This window comes from Trachurus trachurus (assembly GCF_905171665.1).
Source record: "Trachurus trachurus genome assembly, chromosome: 11".
NCBI classification, from domain to species: Eukaryota; Metazoa; Chordata; class Actinopteri; order Carangiformes; family Carangidae; genus Trachurus; species Trachurus trachurus.
Genome location: NC_139904.1, coordinates 25227852 through 25248026, shown reverse-complemented (window position 1 = coordinate 25248026; position 20175 = coordinate 25227852). Strand labels below are relative to the sequence as shown.

General features: G+C 40.5%; 1 protein-coding gene across 1 annotated transcript; it reads right to left on the bottom strand.

Moving 5' to 3' along the window:
• Positions 1-7623: 7623 nt before the first annotated feature.
• On the bottom strand, positions 7624-19192 carry LOC310993317 (oxysterol-binding protein-related protein 3-like). Its single transcript, XM_083981638.1, has 21 exons — positions 18983-19192; positions 18434-18550; positions 17732-17785; positions 17539-17652; positions 17231-17383; positions 17026-17116; positions 16749-16852; positions 16515-16604; positions 16250-16409; positions 15967-16091; positions 15749-15880; positions 15248-15341; positions 14137-14375; positions 12777-12914; positions 12235-12298; positions 11650-11728; positions 11331-11475; positions 10080-10224; positions 9857-9983; positions 8867-8989; positions 7624-8404 (listed from the first exon to the last, which is right to left on the bottom strand). The coding sequence occupies exons 1-21, from the start codon at positions 19043-19045 to the stop codon at positions 8308-8310; spliced, it is 2454 nt and encodes an 817-aa protein (XP_083837764.1). The 5' UTR covers positions 19046-19192; the 3' UTR covers positions 7624-8307.
• Between the last annotated feature and the right edge of the window lie 983 nt (positions 19193-20175).

Below are 20175 nucleotides of genomic sequence, written 5' to 3'. Positions count from 1 at the left end.
GTGTACACACAGTGATCAGCAGGATTCTGAGTGAATAGATTCTCACTCAAGTAATCGTGCAACATTCTGTTCGAGTTTCTACCTGATTGCTTTAAACCATACAGTGACTTTTCCAGTTTACACATCAACATTTCACCTTTGTCAGATGTGACATCAGAACTTTCTGGTTGTGTCATATAGATCTCAAAACCTATTGGAGCATGTAGATAAGCGGTTTTGACATCCATCTGATGTAAAATCAGGTTCTCTTGTGCCGCTTTTTGCATTAACACTCGTATGCTCGTCAGGTTAGCAGTGGGCGAAGTCTCATCATGATCTACACCCTGCTTCTGACTGTATCCTTTGGCTACATAACGTGCCTTGAATTTGTTGGACCCATCTGCATTGGTTTTTAGGGCATATACCCATCTACCCCCCACTGCTTTCCTACCCTCTGGGAGTGTGGTCAAGGTAAATGTGTTGTTCCGTTTCCTCATCCATTGCACTAGACCATTCTCTTGAGTGAGGTCACAGCTTCACTAAATGTGAGGGGTACATTAGACACCAACCTGTAACAGTAATCTATGGTCATCTGTAGGGGAGAGTGGGATAAAGTGAGACACTTTTTACATTTGCTCCCCTCTAAGCAAGCTAAAATGATTTATCAGTAAAATTTACACATTTCCCATTAATTCAGGATGTTTCCTAGCAATGGAAATTATCAGGATGTATTCAGGACGAAGGACAGTGAAAATATGATTGTTTAAAAAAAAAAGTGGTCTTGTGTCTCACTTTACCCCAGCTCAGGGGTAAACTGAGACAAACCAGAGAAATCAATGGGGTAAACTGATCCACTTACTTTTTCCACTCTGAAACTCCCATAACAACACATGTTGTAACAGCTAGAGTCCTGACAGCTAGCTTGACAACCACACATCCCAGAACTAATGTCGGACTAGTAACAGAATCATGGGGATTGGTCAATTAAGCACTTTTTTTCCTAAACACAAAGTAACTCAAGAACAAAATCAAATGAATGACAGAATGTTTTAATTAACATTCAAATGACAGATAGAACCAGTTAGATAGTCTGGGGGTCAGATTGTAGGACTCGACAATCGTGACCATTTCGATCAAAAGTCCTCTTGTGTGTGGGGGGAGCCGACAAAGTGGAATGTAACTAAAATTGAATGTAACCAATATTAAGCGAGCTGACTGAGAGCACTTAGCATAACAAAGCAGTGTGGCTACAGATCATGTTTGATCACGTGAGATTTCTGGCTTGGGGGACGAGATTCTAGTGTAAATGTTTGTGTGTGGTGTGCTCACAGTGTCTCACTCTTGGATCTATTATAATACATCCATGGTCTCACTTTACCCCGCAGCATTTGTCTCACTTTACCCCAACACCCCCATTTTAGAAAAAACGACCCCTCTTAGAAATTCAGGCTAATTTTCAGCCAGCATTATCACATGGTTTTATGTGTTGGTAGTTCATAATCATGTATCATAGAAGTTTTTTTTACGTGAATCAATTTGCTTTGGCACAACAGTTGATTAAGTTGACAGCAAGAAAATTTACTTTTACATGCAAAAATCATATTTTTGTGAAAAAAACATGCTTTCCACAGCATCATGAGGTCCTCTCCTTCATGAACATGGAGAAATGGAAGGGGCTTGAAAACATCATGGTCAGATGACCATAAATGTGTTCCGTTTTCTAGATGCAGGGGGTGTCTCACATTACCCGGTGTCTCACATTACCCCACTCTCCCCTACCTGGTCATCATTTGCCTCAGTTACATAATCACCAAAGTACGCTGGTCTCTTCTAGAGGGGTAACGTCTGGTCTGCTGTTTGATTGGTTGTGCTTGTGCCTGGCTCTCCTGAGGCCCAACTGTCGGGACCGGCTTCTGCTCCTGTGTCTGTCCTGTCGGTAAGAGAGGGTGAGTTCGTCTGGTCCTGTCAACCCGCCTCAGTACCTCAAAATCATCATCAGCAGGCATTTCTGTCTGTGTCTCTTGCTCTGCAATGGTTGGGGTCACACACTTAACTAGCCTGTGTTTCTGCAATTTACCACTGCTGGGATAGTAAACTAAATAGGCTGGGCTATTTTTGTCATACCCAACCAAAATCCCTTTGTCACACCTTGGATCTAGTTTTCGTTTATCTTGTCTGTAGGCGTAACACACTGACCCTGTCTTCCTGTCAGCATGAAATAAGGTGTCTGCTTTGAGCGGTTGTTAAAACACCTGTTTCTCACCATAAATGCAGTCTGCACTGCATAGGTCCATAGCTCTTTTGGTACAGTAACTGGCTATATACAGTATTATCATACACCTTGCCATGTCAAATAAAGTGCGCCAGTTTCGCTCTGCGGTACCATTTTGATGTGGAGAGTATGAAGCAGATCTTTCATGCTTGATGCCATTTTTGCTGAGCAATTACCCATGAACTCCAAAGAATTGTCAGCTGACAAAACCATTTATTAACCTTTTGGTAAACTTTTGGTATAGCAATGTTCCTGTGTATATGTGAGAGCATGCTACTCTATGTTGTTGATGCCCATATTTAACACGGACAATCAGATAAAACGTCTGGTTTAACAGTGAATGAGTGGACGGGTGCATTTTAGGATAAAACGTCTGGTTTAACAGTGAATGAGTGGACGGGTGCATTTTAGGACTAACTTTATAAGGACTGAGTTGTTAATGGTCCACTGTTCCCCTGAGGTATCAAACCCATACTCACTATATAACACCATAGAGTCAGAGCTTGTCCGCGACTACTGGAGCAGGATGCTGAGGGTCTTCTAACCACCGTTGGTGTTCATATATGAGGAGTTCACGGATTAGATGCAATCATTTTACAATACAAATGTATCAGCAAACTGCATGGAAGTGCCATCGGAGAGTTACTACAAGTCACCTATAAACATTAGCTATCATTGTGTTGTAATTTTCACAATTATCATGTGATTATTAACTCTGCCGTTGATCATCATTGTTTTATAGTACTGTAAAATCCAAGTTAACTAGTAGGAAGGAAGAAAGATATTGTAATATTTGGAATTGAAAGGTAGAAAAGTAGTAGTAGTAGTAGGCTAGTTTATTTGTCCCAGTAGGGAAATTGAGTAAAAGCAGAAGTTTCTCTTAACTGTCCATGAAAATAGCACTTGAATAAATGTAAAATGGACTTCACTTTGATAGCACTCTTCTACCATAGCAGAACAAAGCACTTATGGCTTCTTATTCTCACCCCCAACCCATTAACACACACAAACAGCCATCAGAACCAGTTTGGGGTCTGTGTGTTGTCTTCGTTGTTGTGTCTGAACGTTTAGTTTAACTGCAGCTGTGGAGTAAAAAGTACAGTGTGCCTTTTCATAATTAGTCAATATTGGACACATATCATGTGTTGGTTTGCTGTTTGAAATGGATCATGTGTCCGTATAGATTTGTAGGTAACCATAGCAACGGTTCTTGAAGCTTCACCACAAGTTTTAGTACCCTATACGCTTTAGCTGGTTCTCTCCCTTGTGGGTCCAGTTGAAGGAAGCTGTAAGGAGAGGTATCAGTTCCCGCTTAAAGACTCTATATATGGGAAACCATCTCCTCCAGGGGTTTTGTTAGCTTTAAGTTTGGATATGGCCTTGGATATTTCATCAGGTGTTATAGGAGCTGTGAGTTTGTTATTCTGTAATTCCCCAATAGCTGGTAAATCGAGTGAGTTGAGAAACTGCCTTTTCGCCTCCTCACTAGACGAAGGTGGTTGTAGTTTTTTGTAGTAATTTTTTAATATGTTTTTTATTTCCGCTACCTCATATTCTAGTTTGCCTGATTGTGGTTCTCTGATTTGGGGTATTGTAGGCCTACTTTGGACCTGTTGTTTCCTAATACGCCTTGCAAGAATTCTAGTAGGGTGAAGTCAGGTAATATGGGACATCAGGTAATATGGGACATATAAGGCCTGAGGCCTTTTGCAATTAAAATATTACCAGCCAATCACAAAAAAAACGATTTTGAATTGTTGCCATAACACCTCTTGACAGAAAACAATCAATTTGATCAGTTGTTGGTAACCAGAAAGTTGTTGATGCAACTTTGAAGGAGACTCAGGAGGGAAGTTCAAGCGAAAAGTGCAGTGGCATGCGGAATTACATTTTTGCATAATAAGGGTTCTAGACAGAATTCTAGAAAAATTCAGCTATATTGGGACACTTTATAAACTAGAAGTTGCAATACAATCATGATTTAAGCAGTTATGGTGAACAATCCTGTTGTTAGTGCTGTTGTTAGTATTTTTGTATACTTTTTTAAACCTTGCTACATATTTTTGCCTCACACAGTTACAATAATCTCTATGCTAATATAGGCTAGCCAAGGCTAACAATGCGTATAGACCCTTTCAGAGAGTATAAACAAAGACAGGTGTGGCTCATTAGAAAACGCTCTGGTACACTAAATAGAATGGAGCCTTAATTAGTATCCTTGGTAACACCTGTCTTTGTTTATACTCTCTGAAAGGGTCTATAGGGTATTTGCAGCAGGTCAGAAACCTAGGCTGAGGTTCATTGCCAGGAATGTGCCAAAATCAACTTTTGAGAGGATTGATCATTGCACTGTATTATCAATGATTATTATCTTCTATGTTTAAAAACTAAAATCAGCACATGTTCAAATAAAGAAAATAAAATGTGGCTGAAAGTGAATGTCCCATATTACCATAACAGCTGTCTCATATTACCTGAAACTTGCAGAAGGGGGAGAGAGGGGGGTCTCAGTGAGTTTATAGGTCTGTAGTTTCTAAACAATCACAATTTACAGCATAATTTCACCACAGAAATATTGAAGAGATCTGTGATAAATGATACAAACATCAATGGCGTGAGTAACCACCTTTTTTGATGGTGGTTTGGTCATAGTAGTAGTAGTAGTAGTAATTTTATTTGTCATTCTACCAAAATGTGTCCCATATTACCTGGTGAAGTCAGGTAATATGGGACACTTTTTTCTACAGTAGCTTTAGGGCCAGTTTCATAGTATTGCTGTTTCACAAATCTATTTCCTCTTTAATAGTCTTCACTTCTTGTAGAAGTAGATTTTGCTCTAATTACTGCCTTTAGAGTGTCCCATAGGATAGTTGGTTTAATTTCTTCTGTATCATTATCTTCCATACATCTCTTTATGTCTTTTTTAATTTGTTCAGTTATTACCTTACTGTTCATTATTCCCACGTTCAGTCTCCATGTTGTGTTTTTATGTTTACTATCCATAAGTACAGTTAAGTGAACCGCGTTATGATCAGAAACATCCGCCACCCCAATTTAACACTCTTTCACCCTGTGAAATACCCATATCGCCCTTCCTCATCATCATTGATTTCTTTCAAGCATTCAAAATCAACTGTATTTTGTATCATTATAGCAACCCCTCTTTTTCGGCTTTGCCTGCATGTGTAGGTTTTCCTATAGGCTAACCAAACTTCTTAAGCTTTTTATGCTCCTCCTTGGATAAGTGGGTTTCCTGGAGGAAGATGATTTGTGCTTTAACTTTCTTCATTTTCAAAATGACCTTGCCTCTCTTAACCGGGTTGTATAGCCCATTTATGTTTAGTGACTTTAGCTGGTTCTCTAGGCTAATTCACATCTCACAAAATAAAGGAATAGAATTTAACCTGTGTGATGAACATGTGCAGCTTCAGGGGCGCTGTTAAATGGAAAAACAACAACTAATAGAGAAATAGATAATGAAAAAACAAGCATAAGAGCCTCATGTGGCAACTAAAGTGGTAATGGAAAAATGTAATCACATTCTATTTCAGACAGGTCACTTTCAATCTGATAGCCTATCCAAGAACTGTCATATGCCACAGTAATGGGAAGTGGGAACTATGAGATGTAAAACACTTTTCAATCATTTAACAAGACAATATTTAATCTGGGACTGTATCAGACAGTATTTAATCCCAACTGTGAATTTGTGTTCTTCATTATTCTTACATACATTAAAAAGATTAATAGGTTGTGGACCCAAAAATGTAGTACTGCCATATCAACAACTTTTTTTCTCTCAAAGAAATATAGGGTGTTGTGTAAAACACATGCACACTGCCAAAAAATACTGAACTTCCTCCTTTGAAAGAATCATTATTGACAGGCGCTATATGTGTGTTGTTCACAAAAAGCTGTTTAGTGCCTCTTTTCACATTCTCTGGTGGCTAAATAAAAATTGACCTGTCCTGTAATGTCTCTTGAGTAAAGTGTGTGGCTTGTGTCTGATATTTGTGGATGGTAAACACTGGTATTTCATAGATGCTGATGTGATAAATCATGATTTATTTAGTTTTTTTTATACTCATGGAAGATGTTAAGACATTAACACTTTCCTGTAACAGTGATGTCTATGAGGTAAGAATATAACTCTATCAACTTCCTGTTCATAAATACAGTTTTTATTTATATCAAGATTAGTAGATTTCCAGGCTTTCATGACTGAAACGTTTTTATTAGAACATCACTAAACTTTGTAAAGTAATATATATTTTATATGTGTTGGTCTTTGTGCAAAAAACGTTTTTTTCCCCGTCAAGTTTTAACCAGTAGTGCAGTCATGTTACTATGTCACACAGTGTGCAGTGGATTTATTAGTGTACAACATAGTGTAGGCTACTATAGGATGATATTATATAGTGAAGTAATTGAATACATAATATCTACTGGATTAGAACATGATCTAATATAATTAGTGATGTAATAAATGCCAATTGCTTCAAATACCTTAAAGGTAAAATTATCTCATGTTTGTTCACAGCCATGTGACTAACTCTAACAGTAAATTGAGTGACTTCAACAACCAGTCCAGGATGTTTTCATGTTAAGAAAGCTAAATGGCTTAAACAGGCTAATAGATACAGTAATGTAAAAGTACAGCTTGTATGATCCCTATTCATGGCTCCTGTAAAAAACAACAACAACATTGTTGTTCATTCATGGCCTGAATCTCCTAATCTTGTAGTCTCAAATCCCAGGCCTTTTTAAGGCAGTGGAAAACAGGGTGATGGAAACATAAGGACATCTGGAAGAGGTTGTGCAGTGATTAGCAGTGTTGCCTGACAGGAAGCAGGTTTTGGTAAAAACCTGCTGACCAGCTGGTGCCACTGTGGGTTTCCTCGAAATACAGGTTAAGTTCAAACGAGACTTGAATCTGTTTATGTGTGAATGACTGCCTGTACGTTTAGATAATGCATGAATGGGTGGATGAGTAGAAATTATGTAAGGATGTATTTTTGTTTAAAAGTATTAATATAGAGGAGGATTGATGAATGGTGACAATTCTGTGTTTACATCACTACTAATAGTGAAAACGAGTGACTCTTAGTAATGATTATTATTTTTGGGAGGTATTAACTCATTTTTAGCGGTGGGAAAATCATGTAACCTAAAGTGTGGCTCATGCTTTACTCACTGAAACACACACAACATGTGACACAGCATAACAAATGACTTGCTTTTTAAATTATATGTTGCCGGAGGTATCACAGAATAAACATTTCATTGTAGTTGTGTGACGCTGTCTCCGGTGCATATGACAATAAAGACTTGAGACTAACTTGTCCATCCATTGTACAGTTTATTGTCTTCTTTCAACATGGAGTATTATTGCTTTTTTCCCTCGGTAAAAAACTGTATCTACAGTCCTATGACAGTCATGACTCAGTACAACAAGGCAGCACACTGAAATAAGTCCCTCTTTTAAAATGAGAAGCTACGAATCAATCGGAGAATCCTGGAGTCATGATACTGACTGGATGGAGGAACACTCAACCAACTTTTGACCTTTTTAACAAGTCCACTTCCAACCCTGATCCCATTTCCTCCAGTAAAGTCCACATATTATTGACATCTTCAAACGAGGAGTTTTTAAAGTCTCTTACTAAAAGTGTTTTTGCATAACTGCTCAAGCAGTTGATTGAGTGCGGCACTGCAATAAAAGGCACTTTGGTAAATGCTGAGATGCAACATAACATAATGATATGAATATTTACTCTACTCAGACACTGTGTGAATAACAGTAATAGCAATGAGAGGAGAACGTGTACCCTTTAGGAGGAACTTAATAAACAACAAAAAATACAATAGAAGTTCTACAGGCTCTGCTTTGCCCCTAAAGTGGAAGCAGGGCGTCCATATTGGTTTGGGTTACCATGACATGAAGTCATTCACGTTAACCAAGTCAGGACACTTGGAGGTTGGTCTCAGTTCTGTTTTATACTTCCCTGTCTGTGATCTTTATGAATTGTAGTGGAGAGGTTAGATCAAATCCAAGGTCACCACAAAACAGGGAAGTCCATTTTGCTGAAGCCGGGCTCTCTACGCAGCTCCCAGTAAGTGTCGTTGCTCACCCACGTGTCATCCTTAGACTTCCTGTTCGACAAAACAAGAGTGAAACCTGTTTTTAATCAATGAAACACCTTGAGTTTCCAGAATATTACCTATTCAGAAATTATTTTGTTCAAATCTCGCTCTATATATATATACATATAAACAATATTATCAAATGAAATGTTCATAATATCCTCTTGGATCACCTTGATAAGAATCTTGGGTGTAACAACAGTTATGAGTAAAGTATGTAATTTTAGTTCTGATATGGATGTGACGTAATGGAAAATTACATAAATGGATAATAGTGATGTTTTTTTTTTGTGATAATGAGCAGGAAACTTAGTCATAGCCGTTCATGACAAATGAGGCACAGCGGCTTCTGTGGAGGTCTCTGAGCGTTTGGGGCAAGACAATTATATGGAAAAACATGTGTAAACACTGCGTCTAATTGCAAACAAAGACTCATATACAGAGAGCGCACAAACAAATAAAGGAGCATACTTGAAGAAGCGTGGCTGATGTGTCATGTTGTTGTCCTGCAGCACTTTCTTCCTCTCCCTCTGGAGCTGCTCTATCCTCTGCTTCTGCTCCTCCGCTGCCTCTGGGTTCCCCTCCTCCAACAGCCTGCACAAACCAGACAGAGACAGTCATTCAGTCTGGATGTACATTGGACCATCTCCATCTCATCATCACCACTATTTATCCGACCTGTTCTCCATTGTAAACAGGACAAAACTTTGGCTTTTTTCTGTGGTTTCATGTCTCTGTCCTACTATAGCTCCTAAATCATCCAACCCAACTTTCAATGACACTGAAAAAATGTTCATTCTTGACTTCATTCGCTGCAGCCGGCCCCATTTCAAAGGGGACATAGGTGGGGTCCTTTGCTACATATCATTCCCCCACTCTCTGCCTCCTCATTTCCTGTCTCTCTCAACTGCCCTATCGATTAAAGGCATAGTAACAAGAAATGTTGAAGAATTTTATGACGCTCTAGTAGTACTTGTGTTGACAAATTGAGCCTTGTTGGTATTAAACATATTTTTCATAGTGTTAGAGAGTGTTATTTGCCCATCCTAAAATATTTATGAGGAAATGATTTGTCCTTTATGTAGCCTATATAATATGATCTCTTTCTATGAGTGGATGTTGGCAATTGCTTGACTTAATCCTCATGGACTTAAACTCCTGCTGCCATGGTTACCAGTCATATTTCTGTGTTGTAATTCACACCACATGGACTTCAGAAAGGGAAAAAAAAATCAAAACCTGTTTGGGGCTAAATTGTCACTTTTAGTATCTTTACATCATTTAAAGCTACATATTCATCTGTACAGGCAATTAGAATAAAGATAAATATATGTTTAAAAGGTGACAATTGTAATAAAGTATTATATTATATGATAAGGTATTAGGTGTTAGGTTAGGGATGGTGTTTGTTGTGGCAAGACTAACAGCAATCAACATTACAGATGGATAAAGAGTGCCAACCTCTGGTCCGGCCTGAAGCGTGTGTCTGTTGGGGGCAGCAGAGGTCTCAGGGTGGAGTCCAGCTCATTCAACTCCACTGCAAACTGAGTGAAGCCATAGTACTGCTCCTGGTCCACTGGCATGGAGTCTACATAGACACACACAGATTAGATCATTTGGATTGTTTTAGACAGAGCTGCTGTAGTGTAAAAGCTGTTTGACATTTCCAGGGACCATCACTCACTTGCTCTCCAGATGCACGTGGCAGAAGGCGGGTCTCCTTGAAACACGGACTCGTGCCATTTTCCAAAAATGGATTGTACAACTTTACCATTTGAATCTGTAACCACGCCCTCTATCTCGTTAACCGTAGAGCTCCATGATCTTGCCTGAGATAGTAAAAGACACGGGTAAAATATTAATTCAACCGATAATATTGAGACTAATAAGAGAACAAAAGAATTGCCACTGTAAATCTGGAGGCAGTCATTTATTCCCTGCAGGAGAATAAAACATCAGTAGGTGAGGTGAATATGTGCCTCATTGCCGTGACAACCCTCTGGGAGAGTCGCAGATTTGCAGAACTGCGTACTGTAGCTGTGGTGAAACGGCTGCTGAAAAGCTTTGCCCATTGGCATCAGTACTGTGGGAGTCTTTATTCTTACCACCGCACTGGCAAAAGCAACATAAAAACTAACTACTGAGCAGCCTGTGAGACCGTCGCTGCTCGAAGCCGAAGCTCCACAGCAACAACAAACACAAAGTACATGATCACTCTTAAACAAGACAGGGATCCGTAAACAAACACAGACCAGAACACAGGCCTGTACAACAAAGCAAGTCCATATCGCTTTGTTATGCGGCTTCACTGAGGCTAAGATCAGCTGTCCTCCTTAAAAATCCGTAAAATTATAGAAGTGACACATTTCTACAGTTCTTCTATAGCTTAATTTCACTTATTACTACACAGCTTTCTTTGGGATTAAAGTCAATAAATAAATAAAGCTACTGTACACCCGAGAACAAATGACATGTGCATGTTTGTTTGGCCTGTGTAGAAGTTTGTCCTATTTTATTTTCTCATGTCTTGATTTTTTTTTTGTAATTTCAGTTCTTCTTTTTGTCCAGAAGAGGGTGCTGTGTACATTATAGTATTGATCATACAGCTGTACAAGGAGTTGGTCTGTGAAACATGCCTGTATTGAAATGACAGTTATTTCTGCTCTGTCTGCTCCTTCAGCTCAGCAGATGATGATGATGATCAACTGCTAAATGTCAGGTGGCGGATGTCGGTGAAAGTGACAAATCAAAACATACTAGCAGGAGAAACAATAGTAAGCCCTGTTGTACAATTATGTGCAGTTTGTTTCAAAGCATAGTGATGTAAAGAAACGTTTCCATATCTGAACCATGTCACGGCTCTTTCTGTTGATTTATCTTTTATTTTCTTCTTTTATAGATGCAAAGACAAGGATTTAAATATCTGTTTCCTGACCTTGACAAATGTAATTTTACACTGGCAGGCGTTGCTGTTGGTATTTTTGATGGACATCTCTCCATAGTGTTCAATCCAGCGCTGGCCACTCAAGATGTTATGGATGCAGGACGTCACTTTGTTCCATTCGTAGTGGTCCCCAAAGCTGGAGGAATCACACACATACTGTATTTAATTGGTCAAAAGATTCATGCTCATTCACCATAAACTCTCAGCCTATGCAGTGCATGCCATGGTGATGTGAACCCTAAACACAGAAGAATACAAGTACGTGTGCACATGCAAACAGACACCCACACACAGCCAGTGAGGGACTTACGCAGGTAGTGTGACATGCGTGGTTCCCATGGGAACAATTTCCATGGATTTGCCCCAGAATTTGTTTTTCCATCGGACATCTAAAAGAGAATGGATGACAAAATAACAGGTGTGCTTGTGACAATGGAAATATCTTAATTTAGATCTTAAGCTTCTTTTTCTGGTCTCCCCTAAGAACAATGGATTTGTTTTTATAAATCAACTTCTTTATTCATGTGCACGGAGAGAAATGCAAACAAGGCAACACTCTCCGACTACCACTGGCTGCTCAGCTGCTTCTGAACAAGATACCGGAGTTTAAAGGGGCAGAGATAACAAATGAGGCCACATCAGTATAAGCTACACACACTCGTTTCTGATAATGCGTAAATACAATCACCCTACAATGGAAATGACTGAGAGATCACTTTGGCCAGATTAGGTTCAATAAGGCTGCTTCTTCTTGCACAACAGCAGCTTTGACCTCAAATTTAACCCCAACATGTTGCAAACTCTCAGAAACGAAGGTGTGGCAGTAAAACCAAGTAAGCCCAGTCAAACAGAGGGGAACTGCATGTTTACTTCAGACATGTCCTCTCCTGCTCACCTTGCCAAAAGCTGAAGTTCTTTGAATCAGAGTGGCATGCTGACACAGGTGGGTGATGACTCACCTGGGAAATGGGGAGAAGAGATAGGAGATTAGATAAAAAAACAACAACAACTATAGATTGTAGCAGTTAAACACAATATGAGGGAAATGTTGCTTGCTATAGACTATGTATATAGGTGATGTAGACTACAAATATTGTGAAAGCTTAGCATAATTACTGGAAACAAACCATCACCACCACCAAAGACAAGACTGATGGGTTGATGTGCAACTTTTAAAGAAGTCTTTATTTTGCAAACGACAGGAAGAGGGCGCTGTTCATACTGTGCACAATGTCCTCATGGAAAGCTCTGCCATCAGACAACCTAACCATTACAACATTACAAAATGTAGCAACTTTAACTGTAGCCAATATAGCAGCTTTAAATGGCAGGAATATCAGTCTTATCTCAGTCACTTCAAAATTTCAGCCCATGCTGTGTGGACTGTGTACTATTCCCACGTGGTGAGTCATGTGTCATGTGCTGTGTGACCTTTACCTGTTCAGCTATAAACCCGTAGCCCTTATCAGATCTGTCACACTCATATGTTTCTCCAAGGACGGGGTTGAAGGGTTTGCTTGCTGCTCGATGGTAGGTGGACGCATAGGCAGTTATTGCAAACGTAGCAACATACACCTGTGTAGAAAATCAGAAAGGACAGGTGAATGTCTGCCCGGTATTTACATGCCAAGAATCACAGGATTTTCTCAAAACAAAAAAAGTAAAAAAATAAATAAAAAAACGACATGTGTCTTTGTGTGTAAAAGACATCCACATCTGCCAGTTTTTACAGGAAATACCAATGTTGATGTAAAAAATGTGAGACAATGTTGGGGAGAATGAACCGTCAAAATGATCTGACTATCATATGGCATATGTCAAGGAAACAGCCAAACCATGTATAAAATATTCTTGATATGGCTCAGAGTGTATTGCATCAAGGCCTTACACTTTAATAATGGACTGCCATCCATATACTTATGTATTTTGTTATTTGTCGAGTCGCCTACCTACCTGCTTGTTTTGTTTCATCTGTTTTCAGAATCCTTGTTTTTGTTTTTTAATGCAATAATGAAAATATAATTTTTTTTAAAACGTTGAACTACAAAAAGTGTTAACATAACAATCCACATTAGGTGGAAGGTAATGTTTCTCCATCACACACAGAACAGCATTTATGAACAGTGAGTAACAATGGCACCAGCAATACTGAAGAATCAGCATTTACGTCAACATACAACTAATGAAATTACACAAAAAGTATTGGCGGTTGCAACATAGCTGTGACACAATAGGTGTATGAATGACAATGACGTTATTTCACACAAGAGTTAATAAACCTTATGGCGATCTCACGTACTGATTATAGACAATAAATACATAAGGCTGTACAGGAGAACAACAGACCTGTAGGACTGTTTGGAGGTATGGCATTGACTGCATGCCATTCTAGTGACTAGTGTTTTTATGTATGTGACTTTAAACATGTGCAACTAAGATTGTAGAGACAATCCTATGTGTAGGCCAGGATTTGCTTCAGATACTCAATGAACAAATGTATAGCTGTCTGAAAAAAAAAGTGATGACATCTCCTATCTACAAACAGCTGCAGCTTCTGTGATATTGTTCTTCCTGTGTGCTTTTGTTCATGTATACATCAGAGTTAATAAATAATTGTGCTTTCTGCAAGCCGAGATCTTCAGGGTATGAGTCAGAATTCAAGAATGACACATTTATGCACGTGTGTAGATGTATTTATGTTTTAGGTAAAAGAAGTGCTTGCTGATAAGGCTGCATTTCACTTCTCCATATTCATTCTAGCATCATTATTGTGTGCGTGCTTTCTCTCTCCTCTCACCATGCGTTGGTAAGGGTCTTGGGTCTGGTTGGCAGTGTCCAGCAGCTCGCTGTACTCCAGCTCCTCACACAGCCTCTGCAGGGTGTTGAGAGGCTCATTGAGCTGCACTGGCATGGCCACCTTCGACAGGTCCTTTCCGATGTTGTTCCTCAGGATGTTCCACAGGCTGACGCTGCTGGTGGGAGAGGGAGACGGCAGCGTGGAGCGCCGACGACGAGTGAGGGTCAACACGCTGCTGACTGGAGGAGAGAGATGTAGAGAGAGCAGCGGTGAGAAAGGACGGGAAAAGGGGTATTTTTAAGAACAGAGAGGCGGAGCAGAGTGAGGGCTTGAAGCTTCAGGTGGCTCTTTTTCTGTATCACTTAGTGTAAACGAGCTCTCTGTGTCACTGCTGTCACTGTTTAAGTGGAGGATTCTGGCCCATCATGGTCTAAATGCTCTTTGAGAGGCTTCTCATGAAACCAAATGAGGGATTTCTGTTTTTTTAGATTTTTTTTGGGAAGGAAATGGTCAAATCTAAATATAGAAAACAATATATTGACAAAAATGTTGGCTTTTTATTAGCTTCAGTCCAGAAATCCTCATCAAGGTGGAACACACATTCAAAAACCCTGTTATATGGAATCTAACAGTGCACAGTATTTGCATATAGGAAACTATTCTGCAACAAAACGGCTAAGAAAAATAAGGCCCACGCTATATATTTGTTGAAATTGTGTAATCTATACCAAATGTTTCCATCCATTTTTCAACCAAAAGAATGAACTCCCTGTATCTTCCTTTTTGTTCGACCTAAACACAGTGAGTTTACAGTATGCATTTAAAATATTCAACAAACACCATCTGCAGCAGTGCCTTTGTGATGCTTGTTTCACAGATGCTTTGACGCATACTGGATGATGATCAATTGCACCGGGTTTGTAAACATGTTTGGCGTTGGTCACGTTCAGCACATATTGTGAGCAAGTGAGTAATCTTTCTGATTTCAGACATTTATAATTTATTTGGTGCAGATGAAGAGGTTTACTGCCTCTCTTTGTCAGAATGAGGTCTCTTTATAACGTCTCATGCACACATCCACAGACACCCGACTTGTTACTGTATCACGCACCAGAGTTGTGCCTCTCACTGGCTCCGTCGTTGCTGCAGGTATCCATGGAGACAGTGTCACTGACATCACTGATGTACGAGTCATCGTCGGACACCTGGAGACAAAAAAAAAATCAATGGTGAAAGGTCAGTTGGTATCCAAAGATAGAATCAAAAGACAAAAAGTGACAAGTCATCAGAATACAAATACACCTACTAACCCACCTACTGTACATTACCTGCAGTCTACAGGCTTGTAACAAATGGTTAATTCATAATAAAAATAATAAACATTAAAGACATTTAAAAAAGAAAAATGACAAACATTTACTATGAAAAGCTTGGCATGTGTTAATGTGTTAATAATTCTTAACTAGAGATAGAGATGAAATTTAGTGTCACCTGGTGAATGTGAGTCCAGTTTTTCCCCATATCTCACATTTTACAAACTACAAAAATATCACATAATTTACCTTTAAACATGAAGAAGCAGAATATAATGAGGTAGTAGAGCGTGTCTGACCTCGTTCTCCGAGGAGGAAGAAGAGAGAAGGTACTCCTGAGCATCAAAGAACTCTGATATCGACTCTGGGATGGATGCTCTGCTCTCATTAGAAACCTGGTGGACCAAGGAGTGGGAGCCGGCTGAACATTCCTGTTGAGATGATAAGAAGGATCTGTGATATAACGTCATTATGGTCATATCATGCCTAATTACTTCTAAATCACAGATTCACTTACTGAGGCATACGCGGTTTTTAAGCCCATGACCTGCACCGGCTGGGGCGCCTGCTTGTCGATGGTGTGCCTCAGTTTGTCTCTCTCTGCTGCCAGGGAACTAAAGGCTGATTTCAGTGAGGAATGGACTGGAAGGAAAAGAGACGGAAAACAAAGAGGGCAACAACTGAGTTGTCATGGAAACCACCGCACCACACACAGAAACATGAAAGAAGCATATTTTCTTAATCTAAACTAAACAGATCTCCTGACCAGTCTTCGGTCGGACTTTAAAAGAAGCGCTCACTGTTGTTGGCCAGCCTGCAGAAGTCCTCCTGAAGACGGTTCACATCTGTAGGCGAGTCTGGGGAGTCAGGACAGACCTCCTGGGGGTTGGACTCGGTGGTGGAGAGGTTGGGGTTGGAGGCGTGGAGACGAGGGGACTTGGAGGAGATGCAGCTCGGGACCTGTGGTATAAACAGAGAAGGATGAAACAGATGCATTATTTCCCCTTCATTCATCAAACCTCTGGATACTAACAGTCAATAATCATGAGCAGCATGGTTTTGCACCTGTAGTGTGGCCTTGGCGTCTTTGCCACTGTTTTTGGATCGCCACCTCCTTGGCCTCTTCTCCTTTTTGGGGTGATCATAAGTAGATGCCTATGGTACCACATGAGATGTATTATTACAAGCTAGAAAAGCTACAAAATGACTTGATTTCCATTAGAAATAGCTTTAATGAACACAAAGATCAAATCAATATTTTTACACCACGGCCAATTTAATCTGCGTGCTTTTGTTTACTTGTAGTGCAGTGATGGCTGGAGCCGAGTATGTGCGGTGGAGGACCTCCATACTCTTCAGCAGCAAGTTGAGTTCCAGCAGGTATGATTCACACTCCTCCAAGTCTGTGAGTGAGAGATGGATGATTATTATTATCATCATTATCAGATGAAAGTTTGGTTGCATGCAGGGGAACTGATGAGATATACAACATAACACGAGAGATTCAATGCAGTGAGGCAGTTAGTGGAGTAAGAAAAGAAGAGGGACAGAGACAAAATAGGACGACGCGACCAACCTTTGCAGCACCTCTCCATGTCCTCTGAGGAGTGGAGCCAAGAACTGACCTTGGCCTGGTGGACTGACGCCTGTTTGGTGAGAGTACTCCTCTGTTTTGAGAGAGGCACATACAGCTGAGGAAGCGTGATATCGCAATAACATCGCTACCGCATCAATGTTATTCTCAGAGTGTTTCCTACCATGCGAGCACTGGAACAACTTACTTTTCTCAGAGTGTCGTTGAGGGAGGGGGAGGACGCGGCGTGGGGGTTGAAAAGGTGCCTCTCGTGGGGATACATGGCGATCTCGTTCTGTCGAAAGACGCGGTGGTGACGCAGCTTCGACACCCACTCCTCAAACAGCTCCGGAGACTTCACCTGGGTGACAGAAGGTCAAATTAGGAGAAAGCTGCCGTGACAGTCTGTGCATGACACAGACACAGGAAATGAAAGAAGGAGGAGGAGGAGGGGGCTGTAGGTGTTGTTTGCAAGAGTTGACATGGCTCACATGGCGTATGGGTGTCAAGGATTACCTTCAGGTGATAGATGTTATCCTCTGTGTCCAGATCAATGCACATGGCTTTCTTCTTGATTGACATGACGGAGAGGCCCACGTCTATGCAGCCGTGAAGCTTTCCCTTCTTCAGCTGTGCAAAAACACACTGTGTTAGCATGTGTCTGTGTGCAAGAGTGACGGACAGGTGGTGCTCTTTAGGTGATACCTACATCAGTCCCACGCTTTGCATACTTCAAGATTCCTTTCTCCAAAAGAAAGTATCTCTGGGAGGGAAAGAAAATCAAGCACAATCAGCATTTTATCACAGGAAAGAAGGTTTTCAGTTCCTGCCACCTATGAGTCACAGCTGTATTGCACTTTTTTGCTGCTACAACCGTTAAAAAACACCAATAAAAAGGGTTTGCACATATTGTGCAGTTTTGCACCAATAACACCACTTTCCTTTGACCTTGGCATTCAGATTTTACAAGAGCAGCAGTGAAATACGTGTGCATAATGACCATGCAATGACATAACCACAGCTTTTACGCACACTTTAGTTTCACAATAAAACAACAAATCCAATGTCCAAGGCTCTTTGAATGGTCCTTGTGATCTAAAATGTCCTCTCAGGAAATCCCTTCATGTTGCAAGGCAGAAGTTTCCAGGTATATATGAGCACACTCACAGACAGAAGTGGGAGAGGAAGATGAGTCAGGGTTACAGTGTAATCAGCAGGGGATAAAAATGAATGCAATGAAGGAGGGAAACACAGAGGGCTATACATGGTGAAGAGGAGGAACAGCAGGTCTGAATTCTGGTTAGACAGGACTAAAATTATTTAGTTTGAAGTAGGTTGTGAAAAATAGCTGTTTTGTGATTCAATAAAAGACAGAGACTGCAATAACAAGTGTGACCTCTCTGATGATTACCTTGTGCCACCCTTTCATGGGCCACTTCCTCCTCTTGAGCAGGAATCCCTCCTGCCTCTCGGGCTCCTGCATGGAAGCAGGAACCCCTCGAAGCCCCTCCACTATTTCCCAGCTGTCCTGGAAAGAGACACGGGAGCAAAACTGTATGAGTTAGACAGAAAAGTGATACTCCTTACTGTAAAATAACACAGACAGACACTGTAGTACACATATCAGCATCACCACAGAAAGGTGCAATGTGTTGCCCATTATTGTAAAAACATGTTTTTATTTTTGTGCATTCCTAAGAACACTTAGACACAGACAGTAACCCTTAATTATTGAATGAAATTATAATTATTTGACATATTAGACAGCAAAAACACATAATAATATTTGCCAGGCTTCATGGCTTTGGGACACTGTGTTACATGATGCATTAAATTAAGCAAATCTGAGGTCAGATGATATCTACTGAGAGTAAAAACAAATACTGAAATGTTAACAGTGGCTGCAAGCAATCTTTTTACACACACACACACACACAGATACGCAGCGACGCACACACACCTGGTTGCTGTCATGTTTGGAGGAGCCGCTGCTGTCACTGTGAGTGGGCGACGGCGACGTCATCTTTTTGCGACTTGACTGTGCTTTCTGCCCACCGCCGTCCTGTTTCTGTGGAAACCGCAGCAACACAGATCACAGCGGAGCCACCAGGCGCATCACTCTGACCTTTGAAGGCCACACCGCAACAGTCAGCAGCAGCAGCAGCAGCAGCAGCAGCACTGCAGAGAAAGGTTGAAAAAAAAAAAAAAGAGCTGATGTCCGAGCAGCACAAAGGTTAGGGCTCCGTGTGGAGAGAACAGTGGCAGCGCGCAGGAGCAGAGAGATAAAAAACAGGGAGGAATGACTTAGTCACCGCGTCTGACTAACTGTGAGCAGCCTAATTGTGGAAATGAAATTCCCAAAGTCCAAAGCAGCTTTGTTTTACGGAAGCAAGACACAAATATCCCAGACAAAACTACATTTATCAAGAGCAGCTCTCTCACACACACACACACACGCACACTGACAAACTTCATAAATGTTTCAGAGTCAGTATTTATGACCATGGCAGTGTCATACAACTTTTATGATCAAAGGTCTACTTGTAAACAAGGAAGGGTGTCATACAGAACAACACTATTAGTAAAAAACAAATAACACTCTCAACTTTTGACTCCATGCAGTGGTCTTCTCTGTTAGTGGTAGTTGGATGCAGGCACTAAGTGTGAAGTCTGGTGAAACTAAAACTAAAACAGCCACAAGGTCTTTATATAACCCAGTCATACGTGTTCAAAACTTATTTCCGACACTAATAGATCACATTTAGCCCTTCCATCCATCTATGTACTGTACGACAAAACTAACAACTAAACACATGACTGTCTTCGAACATCTTCCACCTTCCTGTCCTCCTCCTCCTCCTCCTCCTGGACAGGGTTCCCACTCATTTCTTGTAATCATTTTCCAGGACATTTTCAGCTGCTACAGTCTGACAGACATGCTATTAGGCCTTACACATCGCCCCCGTCCCATTCATGCTTTGGAGAAGTTATAGTTCGACAGTTGTACTTTATTTTGTACATTCAACCAGTTTGTTTCTATATTTATTTCATTTCTCTCACCCCCAGAAGTTTGATTTAAAGATGCGCAACCTATGGCTCTAACTTATTTATGAAATAATATCTTACGTGCTCAGAAATTAAGACAAATTTATC